The following is a 12744-nucleotide window of genomic DNA, read 5'->3' as shown; positions in this document are numbered from 1 at the left end:
CCTGCTCCTAGAGAGGGTGCTATTCTGGGCAGCGTAAGAGCACTTGAGCTGTTCTCTACAGGAGCTGAGAGCATGGCAGTTGGTGGTTATAGTAAGGAAGGCTTTTAATTCCTAGGGAATGCTCATCTATAACTTCTTATCTTTCTCTCTCAGCACAGCAAAATGAGGCTGAGTTGCCACTTGAATTTCATTCTCCTACCCCTATCCCCTTGCAAGGTATCTTCTTTTTCCTTTGTGGATTCCCTTCTAATTTCCTCTGTACTTGACCAATGTACCATTCCTTAGCTGGTAGAAGTACCATTTGCCGTAAGAGCTCCATGCCTGCTCTTGACAGTCCTGCTTACATCAGGCTATCCTAGTTTGTTCTGCCTCCTCTCTGTGGGAAACCTCTCTAACCTTGCTGGTAGTGCCTGTCTGATCTTTAATCTTGAACTTCCCAATGTAACCCCATGGAGCCAACCAGTCTCCTTGAGAGCTAATGTCAACAGCTATGGCAGGCACAGTATAGATTTTTCTGTGCTCTAGAGGGACAGGAGGATTTCTCAGTGGAAGAAAAATATCCTCTTATGCCTGCCTATAAATCCACATTGCATCCTCTCTAGGATGGCAAAGGGGAATGAGCTGCTGATTCTTAAATAACACCTTGTGTACTGATCATGTGGTACTCGCTACCAAATGAATAACCTATCAGATTGGAAATCACTAGCCTGTACCCATCTTCTAAATCAAACTCTTAATTTGCCTCCTGGATACTGGGTGGACAGGCTTGTCGTTCTGAATTCAGCTCTCCCAGTGGGGAAATGAAGTGGTAGAACTCTCTCATAGCTCAAATGCATTTGGTTTGAGGGGCAGAGGGGATTCACATAGGCATACAGATATTGACAACAGAGGGTTCTCCATCATTCTGCAGCTTTGAAAGAATTGTTTTTTGCTGTCTAAGCAGTAGCTTATGTCCACACAAGCTATCCTCTAAGTTTGCTTGTTTTCCTGATGTTTCATGTTCAGGACCTCTGACCAAGTAAAGTGAAGGTTGACTTGTTTATTGTAGGAGTTCAAAGTGGTTTAATTAGATACATCTGTTAGCCATTGCTTTTTGGTCAGCTGGGTATTCACCAAACAGCATCCAAGTAAAATCCTTTTCTATACAGCTATGTACTAGCTGAGCCATTGGCCTGGGGGCCCTGCATAGGCTGTCTGAGCTGTTTACAGACAGCATTAACAATGATGGTGCTGACTCAGCTCTCATTTCCCCTCCCCCTTAATTTCCTTGTGTTTTTTCCCCTAAAGTTTTTCCCATTTGCAGCCATTAGCAATTGGCTTGTCTACAGCCTAAAGTAAAGAAATGATGTTTAGCAGGTCACCTGAGGCTCGATGGGGGAAAAAGTCATACCATGAACACGGGTGTTTCTGGGTTGGATATCAACTCTCTAGACTGCAGATCCAGCAGTTGGATTGCATGAAAACAGCTGTCTCAATTCTTTTTTTTTGTTGTTGGTGTTTTTTTTTTTTTTTTTTTTTTTTTTTTTTTTTTTTTTTTTTGTTCAGGAGCCAATATTCTCCGTGACTCTGCGGGGAATGTGAAGCTTGGGGACTTTGGGGCCAGCAAACGGCTGCAGACAATCTGTATGTCTGGAACAGGCATTCGCTCTGTCACTGGCACACCATATTGGATGAGCCCAGAGGTGATCAGTGGAGAGGGCTATGGAAGAAAAGCAGACGTATGGTGAGGGTTTAATTTTCTATCCATAGATTGATTTAAAGCTTTTCTGGAATGAGATAATGTAGACATATAGTACATTCTCTGTCCTCTGTATATCCAAATTCGATTGTATTAAAAGCAAGACCAGATTAAGGCAAATTTAGGTAGCTGGTCTGAACTTAAGATGTGGCCTGCTGCAGGCTCTGCTTTGCAATGTCAGTACCCAACTACTCTGTTAGTTTTCTAGTAACAATTTCCATTCATTCCTCCCTTGAACTATTGTGTCAGTCTGGGGGGCAGTAAGCAATAGTGATTCTCTGTTTTCCTACTTCTGATGCAAGTTTTCCATCCTTCTTATATCCCCTATGTAAATAAAAGAGTTAGACTGAAGATTGTTTAGAGAGAATCTTATTCATTTTGTTATAAAATGAGAAGTATAACACTATGGAAATGAAAGGGAACAGAGTTTGAGTATGTTGACAAAGATTTCAAGGAAAGACACCCAAACCTTGAATAACGGAAAAGATACAGGTCAGAAGAGAGATGACCTGAAGCATGGATGAATGGAAACTGTAGCCATGCTGTTACTGGCATAGATAAGAAACAAACTCTATCGAAAGGAAAGAGCAAAACTGTCCTCTGTGTCAAAATGTTAGTTTTGGATGCCTTAAAAAGGTGAGATTATAAAACTAAGCTAACTGACATCAACAAAAGCTGTGCTTATACCTCCATGGTAAAGCAAGGCCTACAGTATTTCCTGTAGAAGCAGTGAGTGGGAACGTAGCTGAAATTTGCCCCCGTCTGCAAAGAGTTAAGTTCTGCAGTCTGTCCCATTTGGGATGCTTGGGGAGAGAATGGAGCACGTGCCCTTCCCCCTGGATTGATGCAGTTGTGGATTTCCTCCTGGTGCTGACATTGGTCCATTCCCATCAAAGAGACGCTGCCGTTGGCTGGGCTCCAGTTCTTACAATCCAAATCGTTATTTAGGGGGGTCAGAATTTTCCAGTGCAACACTAGTCCCAGGGTGGACGTGTATGGCTGAAAGGCTCAAAGACGTAACAAATCTAGCCACCTGGCTTTCCGCCACTGCTGCAGGCCCCTCTCCAATTTTCTTTTTCCTAAATAGCAGAATATGTGAGCTATTTGTTATTGCTGGAGTGACTTGACATGAAAAACATTCCTGCTGTTTGCTGAATATCTTAAAGAAACCGGATCTGCTTAAACGGTATAAATCAGTCTAAACAATAATATATCCCTGCTTGCTCTTGAGCAAACCCCCAGCACTTCAGCACACATGGTTTACATTTTCTGTACTCTCTTCTAGTAAGTCTTAAATGGCTGGAAACCAGTGTAAAATTTTCACGTTGGATTTTAAATCTTGTCAAGAAGTTATTTCTTGCATATTCACTGGATTTAATTCCTTTCCTTCCTTGTCTTGGCAATTGATGCAAGTCTGCCTCTGAGAATATGCCTTTTCTTTGCATGTCACTTCAAAGGAAGGTTTAGTTTAAAGGCAGAAGATGCAGTTTTGCCTCTTTAATGGAACAATGTGATGAAAACACAGGACTGGAAGTAAGAAGTCCACTAACTGTGTTTGATTGATCTGTGGCCTTGAGCAAGCAATTAATACTTTTTTTGAACAAAAAACTGCTGCTGCTGTACCACAGAAGCACATCTTCCCTGTGAAAGTGTTGGTGTTGCACTTGCTTCAGAAAGGTGGCTCAGCCGCTGGTCTGCTGGAGAAACTGGTGGAACGTGCTTCCCATCTTCTGGTTTCCCAATTGTAAAATGGGTATACTGGTAACAGTCAATTTTATATGGCAGTACATAAACAAAACAAGTGTTCCTTCACTTGAAGAGTTTACAAGGGTGTAGATTTGTAGGCTGTGGTGAAGCCAGGATCAGAGCCCTGGTCTGCTTGTGTTTCACCCTTGTCTGTCCTATAGATCACTTTCTCCACGGTTTGAATTAGCCTGTGAAACCTTATTAACATCACCAGGAGTTTTGCCTTAACGTAATGATGCATCTGCCCTGCCAATGTTTTAACTTATTGCCGTCTCAGCTTACATGGAGCTGTTAGGATTTTAATTATGTTTTGACTCTATGGGATGCTTGATTTCCTGTAGAATGGAGATAAGAGCTTTCTTTCCACCTTGTTACTGTGAGGCTGTGCACTGAAAAGTGATTTTGCTGAAGTCATTTGCGAGAACCACCAGCTCTGATCTACTGAATCTTGGTTAAAGAGCATCTCTTCTATGTTGCAGCTCAGCAACTGCCTTTGAGATATAACAGCAGCAGCAGCACCTGAAACACCATCCAGGTCAAACAGTGCCTTAGGGACGTGATTTTTGTGAACCCGTTGTCTCCTGTTTATACGATAGTGGGTTTATTGAGAGTTTGAGCAACAGAGAGCTGGGCAGATGGCACTTCACGATTCTGGATGCAGTGAGAACCACAGTGGAAAACAGCCTCCCTGTCTCAGTGCTTTGCTCTCAGTTAGGCTGACAGTAGTAAAAAGCAGCCATGCCGGCAGATCTGGCTGAGAATCTGTGCACACAAGGGGTTTGCTGAGCAAAAAGCTGTTTTATAGTTGTTTTCTGACAGAGCTATACCTTGATGTTGGCTGCTTGGAAGCTCTCTCTGAACATTGTGCATTGTGTGAGTCGTTTCTCACTTTTTCTTTCTTTTTTTTTTTTTTTTTCCCTCTCCTGCCTGCTTTTCCAGGAGCCTTGGCTGTACTGTTGTGGAAATGCTGACAGAGAAGCCACCTTGGGCAGAGTATGAAGCCATGGCAGCCATTTTCAAGATTGCCACCCAGCCAACCAACCCCCAGCTTCCCTCTCACATATCAGAACATTGCCGGGACTTTCTAAAGCAAATCTTTGTGGAAGCCAGGCACAGACCCTCTGCTGAAGAGCTGCTCAGACATCAGTTTGCACAGCTCCAGTACTGAATTACCTCCCTTGCTAGCAGCTCCTGCTGGGCTTTCAGTGCCCCTGTCTGGTCTAGTTGCAACTGCCCATTGTGGTGCTGCATCTTCAAAATGCCAACTCAGCTGTCCTAGTCCTTTGGGGGAATGATGCCAAGGAACCTAGGGTCTGCTCTTGTGCCTGATACCTTTGTTTGCTGGACTAATGGTTATTCTACCGACAGCTGTCCAAACAGAGCTACGTTTTTGCCCTAGCTGTCTTGATGTGAAATTGCAGCTGGCTGCATGCTTTCTGCAGGCCAAAGAATGGGGATCTAAAAGTGTCTCACTGGTTGAACATAGAAGAAATCTGGACCAAAGTGGGAACTGGAAAAGCTGCACTCTTCAGAGTAGAAATGTGCAACAGCCATCCAGACCAGCCCTCCACAAGTGGCTGCACAATGTGGGTCACTGTTTTCCAGACTGCTAGGGCTTTCGAGGCATCTATAGTACAAGAATCCAGCAAAAAGCCATGTGTCATTGAGCATGCGCTCGCTATATAATTATATATTTTTCTTCTTAAGTATTCAGCATCTGAAGGTGTTCAGAAAATATTGATTCAAAAGTATGTGAATAGTGTTATTTTATAGTGAAACCATGGACTTGGGGATAGGGGTGAGGGAGGTCTTTATAGCTAAATGTCAGGATAATCAGAAAAGTTTCAGCAGAATGCAATCACTCGAGGGCCTAAGATAAGGGGTCTCCCACTGGCATTAGAAAATCCAGAGCCTGATTTCCAAAGTTTGGTCTGTTCTAGCATTAGGACAGTGCTGGTTAGTTTGTGTCCTCACAGTCAAACGGATCTGTGTTCCTGCTTCATATCCCTAGGACTGCTGGTTCTAAACAAAACCCTTCTGGAGGAGAGTTCTGTGGGACAGCTTTCTGTTGCACCTGTCTTTTCAGCTGGTAAATTTTTTACCATCCCTTAAACCAAAGATAATTTAACTGGCACCGAAGAACTAAGTTCAGGAAAACTGTATGTATTTCCAGTAGTCCAAGTCCTAAAAAAAAAGAGCTAGGAAAATGTTTTGGCTTTTTTTTTTTCCTTGAGGAGAATTTGCTGGACACTAGTTTACTTAGGCACAGTTGGATGGAATCAAGCTCGACCCTTCAGAGTGTGTGTTTTGTTTTACAGATGTGCAAGTGTTCACTTAATGTTTCCATAAAATGTTACGGCCCTACTTAAATAAGTTTTTGTACAAGTTAAGTCAAACAGTAAAACAAGGGTAGGGAGCTAGGGAGCATTTGTAATGTTAGTGTATTTCTAAACTTAACTGACGGAGAAGAAAGCTACGGAGATCCCCGTAGAGGTACCGGCAAAATGTATATAAGTCATTTTGCGTTCCAAGTGTACCACATCTCTGATAATTGAGTTCCTGATGACTTCGTGGCCTCAAATATTGTATGTTGGTTGGTGCACTGATAGTCCTTATTTCACAGATACAAAAGCAGTGTCTTTTTAAGCACTGGGGATCCATGGATTAATTATAAGGTGTCTGTGTGAAAAGAAACTGGGAAAAGCAAACTTACCTTTAGCCAAAGTTTCACTTTACAGAGCAGAGCTAAAGGTGCTCTGCAATACTATTGGAAACTGTAATAAGAGTCCGCATAGCACAAAAATAAGCTTGAAAATTGCTTTTGTAGTGCAGTAAGATTAACAGAAGTTCATTTTAAGTGAACTCTTGTAGCAGGCTAAGGGAGACTTTAATGAAACAAAGCTCCTTAAACACATGATAAATAATGTGTTGAATTTAAAGACAAAAACAAAGCCCTGAAAGGATATAACAATCTGAAGTGGTTTTTCTGTGCCAAACTCAGAGCAATGTATAATCAGTGAAAGCAAGCTAGTGTTGAGTTGGTTTCACTTCTAGGCTCTCCTGCACTACTACAAGGATGCACTGTTTAGGTTGCAGGCACTTGTGGGAATTTTTTTGTGAAAGCCCTTGTTCCATAATTTATTTAATTCCAGTGAAAGCACTTCCATTGATCTTTACAAAGCCTGGAACTTGATCCCAAATTGTCAAGACATGTGGCCTGACTTTTGGCCTGCACTTCGTTGTCACTTGCACCGGAGGGAAGTGAGGGCATAACACTACTATTCTGTTTTAGGGAGCATTTTACACCACTTTGCTGTGGCTGCATATGCTGCAGAGGAATGTGAAATCATTCCTGTGGTCTTGACGGAAGAAGGGTGGTCAGCACTCCGGTGGGGCTCAGTAGCACTCTTCAAGCCTTGCAACTAGCACCTAAATGTACCAAAGATTGGAATTTTCTCTTCATCAGAGTTTAGCCTGCAGATGTGCCGTAGTGGTCCTGTCTGCATGAGTTTCTCTGTATCCTTGGCTTGTCCTCACCAAATTGAGACCTTCATCTGCGATCTTTCTGTGCTGTCCCATATGTTGTGTTTTGGGAGAATAGGGCATGAGGAAATGGTGTAACTTTTAATGTTTCAAAGCAACTAAATCCTCAGGATCTGTTGTGGCTTTTACCTCATATGCATCATGGAAGGCTGTTCCAGAGCAGAGCAAAGAGCATCCGATGGGCTCAGTCCTTTCCCCACCAGAGCTCCTGGGCCTATCCCAGAGCTTTGGAAGTTCCCACCACCTATGCTGAAACGTGCCTATTCCATGTATACACCTGTATTCCAATCTGTATTAATGAAAGTAAATAGCAATTGTACAGCGACAGAGAACATGGGGTGCCAGCTTGGACTTCTTGTATTCTAGTACCTGACCTAATGCCACCCGTTCGGCACAGGAACAAGCCAAAGCATTACTTGTATGTTTGGAGATGCACTTTTATGAATGTAGTTTATATCGCTCTTTTTTAGCTCTTTTTACATCATGTAAACGGTGATGCCTCATACTTTTTTATTTATATCGTAAAAGATCGTATTTGGTGATTTTTATATATATCGACTTGACTGTTACGGGGTAGGGGGGAGGATGGGAAATAAATTTGACGCCTTTATGAATTTAAAAAAGGAAAAAAAAGCAGCTGGTTTTGCAGAGAATTTGCTGATGGTTTATAACAAGTAGAGCCAAGCCAAAATGCACTCGTTGTTTCCTCACAGCCCTCTTGATTAGGGAAAAGGAAGATCTGGATTCCCAAGTCCACTGCTGTGGTGAATAAACTTGAGGCCTACATTTATACCACAGTCTCCTAACATGGCCCTGGCTGCAAAGAAGTTTGAAATGGACATAAATGTAATTACACCCCTAAATTGAATTACATGTGGCCTCTTTATCCTGGCAGAATTGGGGGGGGGGAAATCAGAAAAGAAAAGAAAAAAGCAGGGGGAATAAACTCATTTAGTGTGGAGGAGGAGTGCCAGGCTAACAATAAGCTCTTGTGTCCACTCCAAATGTCATTTTGTGTTTTCAGCGGTTCCGTCCAGGGAATATTGCGTCTTGGGATCCATGGAAAGCACTGCAGAAGTGGAGACTATTCTGTATGGGGCGGGGGGGGGAATCCAATAGCTGACCATTTTCCTGAAACAGTTGAGACTCTGAGCTGGGCAGGGGAATGTCTGAAATTCCCATTAGAAAGGAGCTTGAGCGAATGGGGGATTCGGCTGTCCCTAAGCTTGTTAGGAAACAAACCATTGGCATTTTGGTGTTGGTGTGACGATTCTGTGCATTCCAGGTTATTTGCTTGTTCTCCAGTAAATCTGATCTTTGCCTGTCGTAGTTGCTGTGGCTTGCAGCATTTTTTTTCCCCATATTTTGGGGGTAGTATTCCAAAGGGCTCAAAGATGCTGCAAACAGTTCCCTTTGCCGTTAGTTACCAAAACGAATTGACCCAGAGGGAAATTGGTACCTGCTCAGGTGATGCATATAATTTCCACGTGCCAAGAGAGCCAGGATAACTTGTGAAACTTCAGTTAATACATATCCCTGCTGTATAAGCTTTCCCTGGTAGGCAAAGGCCAGATATCAAGAGCCATACAGGGTGGGGGGCTGAATGAGTTTCCAGTGACTGGTGCTTAGGGTAATAGCTGCTGGATGGAAAGGTTTTTATGTATTTGAATATGTACAGTCCTGTGGCTGTCACCTTGGTACCTGCCCTTGGAGCTGGGAGCATTCAGCTTTCATCTTCAGTTTTCAAAGAAGAATAGATGTCCTCTGTGGTTTAGTGGTGTTTGGGCCTCAGGTCTTTAAACTCCAGCCTTGTTTAGGAGCAAATCCTGCTGAGCAGCTCTGAATTTCCCAGTTAGAAAGGTGGCTGAGCCTTCGAGGCAGTTCAGAAATGAAGAAAAGGACCTTGTTATCTGCAGATACAAGACTGATAAAAACTGTGCAGAGCAGGGAGAAATTGCTTTAACCTGGATTGTGCAGAAGACCTTGAACCAGTAGTCTATATATACCGACCGGGGGCTTGCAGTGCAAAGCCAGGCCAATGTATCGTTTTATTTACAATAAAATTATCATTTATATGAAAGCCTTTTGGGTGGTTGTTTACAATTCAGTATCTTTCACTTCCTGTGCAAGTGGTGCCTCTGGATTAGTAAGTCAATTAACTAGTTTTCCCCCTAACCAAGGGACTGACCTTGATTGAGGGAAGAATTTTTTCCTTTCAGGAACTTATTCTTTGAGACAGATGGAGAAGTGTCCTATTTGTGAAGCATTGCTTCTTGGATCGGGTAAGTTTGCGTCCGCTGCAAGACTGGCTCTGCCTGGATCCTTCCACTGTCTGATCTCATAGTATGTAAAAATAGCAATGACCTCATTTCACCTTGCAGGAAAGTAGCTGGACTGGTTTACTGGTTCTTCATGTCAAGATCCTGCTGATGGAGAGCAGAAGCTGAGGTTTGCATTTGGATTGTGTTATGGTAGTGAATTCTGTAGTCCAGGCCCAGCTCCATAAATATTTTTCATTCATCGGTGCCTATCGGGAGCTGTCATCAGGTAGGGAGAAGGGACTCGGGTAGTTGATAACAAGACCATGAGGTGATGGTTAGTGTTTCCACAATAATATCTCATGGCCTACCGTGCCTTGCTACAGCTGGGAACTCTAGGGAATACCCCAGAGTATCTTGCTAACTCTTGCTAACGGTAACTCCAGTTCTAGCTCGTGAAGCTGCATGCTGCTTGCAAATGTATTTATTTTAAATATCTGGAGACAGCGGAAGCTTTCCAGATTGTTTCTCCTTTAAATGTGCTATCTAGTCTTTCTAGAAAGCAAAAATTTGAAGAAGCAAAGCCATTGTACTTCAGGCAAATTGGAGATATAATGAGCTCCACGTCCTGAACTAAAGCCTCCTGAGAGAAGTGGAGGAAGTGGAGGAAGTGGAAGTCCATGTAGTCTTGCCTTGAGTGCACTAGGGATTTGGGCAGAGATAAGCTTAGCTGTCCCGGAGTAGCAAGGGAATGGATAACCATGTTTTCAAATATTTTTAGGCTTGATTTTTTTTGTTTGTTTTTTTATTTTTACTGGATACTATCTTAGGAAAGGACAAAAATAGTGATCCTATAAAATTCCTCTGAACTCCTTGCTCAAATGCTCTTTTTATCCATGGTACCGTTCGGTGTTTTTATACAACTCCTTGTCTTTAGTGTCTTAGTCACTTGAGCAGTAGTTTGAATACCAGCATGTTCCCTTGAGATGCTGGCCACAACCTTCCTTGTAATCCCCTTTCCCAAGCCAGTGTGTAGCTAGTTACTATGCCAATTAAATATTGGAATACTTTGTTAATGTAAAGTATAAACAGATAGGAATAAATGGAATAACAGGCTGATGCAACAGAAACTCCTGCAGTTGCAACAGCTACATGCGTGGCACTTGTGTGCTGTCCCAGAACAGATGAGAACCAGACAACTGAAGCTGTCCCAGAACAAAAATGTTGTGTAGTGCTAGAAATAACCACCTCCCGCTGTTTTCTGACGCCCTCCCGATGTGTGTTAGAACCTGAAAATCCTGCTTTTGCTGAAGGAGGAGCTTAGAAACTCACAGGCCCTGAAAACCAATTGCCTTTACTTTGGGAGGTTCTTTCCACAGCTGGTGCCTTTATTCCCCTTTCTACTGAGTATGTTCTGTGGTTACTTTGCTTTATGAATCTGAGATTCATACTTTAAGCCCGTATGAGGGACTCTTTCCTTCTGGACTCCCCTGTCACTCACTGCGCTCAAAACTATGGCTCTGCAGTAATCCTTTCTTCCATCAGGGCTGAGTTGCATGGTCCTGACTTGTATCTTCACCATGCCTGTCCTTAGGTGGTGCTCAAGCAGGGGCTGGAAAATGGCTGGAAGCTTGTGTTGAAGGTGTGAAAATGCTTAGCTACAAAAAATGACCAAAGTGCAAAAGAAATGCAGCTAAAAACCATCTACTGCCTTTTTGCTTTCTGGTCGTTTCTGTTGCATGCAGCAGTGATGCAGAGTGTGTCTGTGGAAGGGTGACTTCACGGTAAGCTCTCCCTTTAAATCCAGTGTTAAGCAGTTCTGAAGCAATTTTAATTTTAAATCTTCAAAGAGGATGGCTATATTACACTACTGTGGCTATTTCTATTGGGATAGTAAAGTCTAATCTAGGAACAATATTTTCTGGATTTAATATTGCTTGGGTGTGGATGTATTGCATTATATCTAGGAAATGCTGGCATGGTTCGCTGTCATGTCACTTGTTCTTCTAGTGCTGATCTCTGCCTAGTACTCGATATCTTGTCCAAAACTAGACATCTGGATGATATAGGTATAGACAAATTATTAATACGTTTTCCCCAAAAATGCCATTACATGGATCTCTTGGCTTGGATTTTGGCTCTGTGAAAGGTTAGTTCTTCAGCTGAAAGGCAGGTAGGTAACACAGAAGCCTTGAGCTTTCGTGGAAACGTAAAAGAAAATTGTGGTGTGCGTAATACAAACACAGGTTGCATGGTGCTCATCAGTCCTCTTGTCTGTCGAGCGGCAGGACGAGACCTTGTGTGGTGCTTTGGCGGAAAGGAATTGCAGGTGGCAACGTGCCATTTTCTATGCCTCCGGTTAATGGCCAGTTTAAGTGCTGCAGTAGTCATCAGTATATCCTGGGAAAGCCTCTGCACTGCTCTTAGAGCAGCTGGTCTTGAGCTCTCGCCCTGCTGCCTTACAGCCCGGGAGCGTCCTAGCGTGCGCTGCTTCGGCTGCAGCTCTTGCTGCTTCTCCGGCTCCTGTGCCGGGGATGTATTTCTCTGGAGCTGCTACACCGCTCGCTCTGTGCCAGAGCAGTGTAAAGAAGCCACAACAGGGACTAGGATGCAACTTGAAAGGATCTTCAAGCAGTTCATCTCGACTGGGTGTAAGCGGCTGCCTGCAGGCAGCGTCCTTCTCCCTCGCTCTTGTTCCGCTCGCCAAATGCTGCCGGCTTCTTTCTGAACCCGGCTGTCTGGACGGCTTCTGCCTCTGCATCGCTCGGAAATATCCTCGTCCCAGGCTGGCGCGGGGTGCCGCTGCGCGGTGCTGCCGCTGCGCAGTGCTGCTGAGGTTCAGCAGAGGGAGCGCGGGACGCCGTCCTCCCCCTGCCCGGCTCCTCCAAGGGGACGGCTGGCTTCTGGCCTCTCGGAAATTCTGAATAAAAAGCTGCGGTAATTTTTGGCGGTTAGAGCCTCTGACAACCTGCGGTCCTGCTCCTCTTCATGGTGCTTTCCCTGCTGGATCATGCAGCCTGGCCAGCAGCGGAGTCTGAGCATCCTCGCCGTGGTCCTGGTGACCGAACGCACACAGCACCGGCACGTCGCCGGCTTGGGCTGCTAGTGGAGGGAGGCTGTTAGCAGCTGGAGTTAGAAACCGTGGCACTCGCGTTTAAAGACTGAGATGTGATGGTGTCTGCTCTGAAACGGGACTTAAGCGTGCATTGTCCAAAAAGCACACTAAGGGCATGGATGGTTCAAAAGGGAGGTTTCCCATCCCAGCAGAATGCGACTTGTTCTCATCCTGCTGAGAGCAACTCCCTAAGTGCCCGGATCTTAGCTAGATGTTAGGGGCAAAGATATAATGTTCTGAGCCTGTGTTTTCTTTTTCTTTCTTTCTTTTTTTTTTTTTTTTAATCTGGTTTACCAAAACATCCTAGCCAGACAGATACCATGCTGGGGTTTGTGTACTGCCTC

The 12744-nt window shown here is 43.9% G+C and overlaps 1 protein-coding gene across 4 annotated transcripts in view; it reads left to right on the top strand.

Moving 5' to 3' along the window:
- The window catches only part of MAP3K3 (mitogen-activated protein kinase kinase kinase 3), a 43285-nt gene extending 34178 nt beyond the window's left edge, over window positions 1-9107 (top strand). For all 4 annotated transcript variants that reach the window (XM_062595470.1, XM_062595469.1, XM_062595468.1 and 1 more), the window contains exons 16-17: window positions 1546-1723; window positions 4424-9107. In XM_062595470.1, the coding sequence (XP_062451454.1) occupies window positions 1546-1723; window positions 4424-4652 (407 nt within the window). In that variant the 3' untranslated portion in view covers window positions 4653-9107. The remainder of the gene's footprint in view (window positions 1-1545; window positions 1724-4423) is intronic.
- The last annotated feature ends 3637 nt before the right edge of the window (window positions 9108-12744 follow it).

This window comes from Rhea pennata, chromosome 26 (assembly GCF_028389875.1).
Source record: "Rhea pennata isolate bPtePen1 chromosome 26, bPtePen1.pri, whole genome shotgun sequence".
NCBI classification, from domain to species: Eukaryota; Metazoa; Chordata; class Aves; order Rheiformes; family Rheidae; genus Rhea; species Rhea pennata.
Note: the sequence above shows the minus strand (reverse complement) of the source record. Positions and strands in the feature narration are given on the sequence as shown.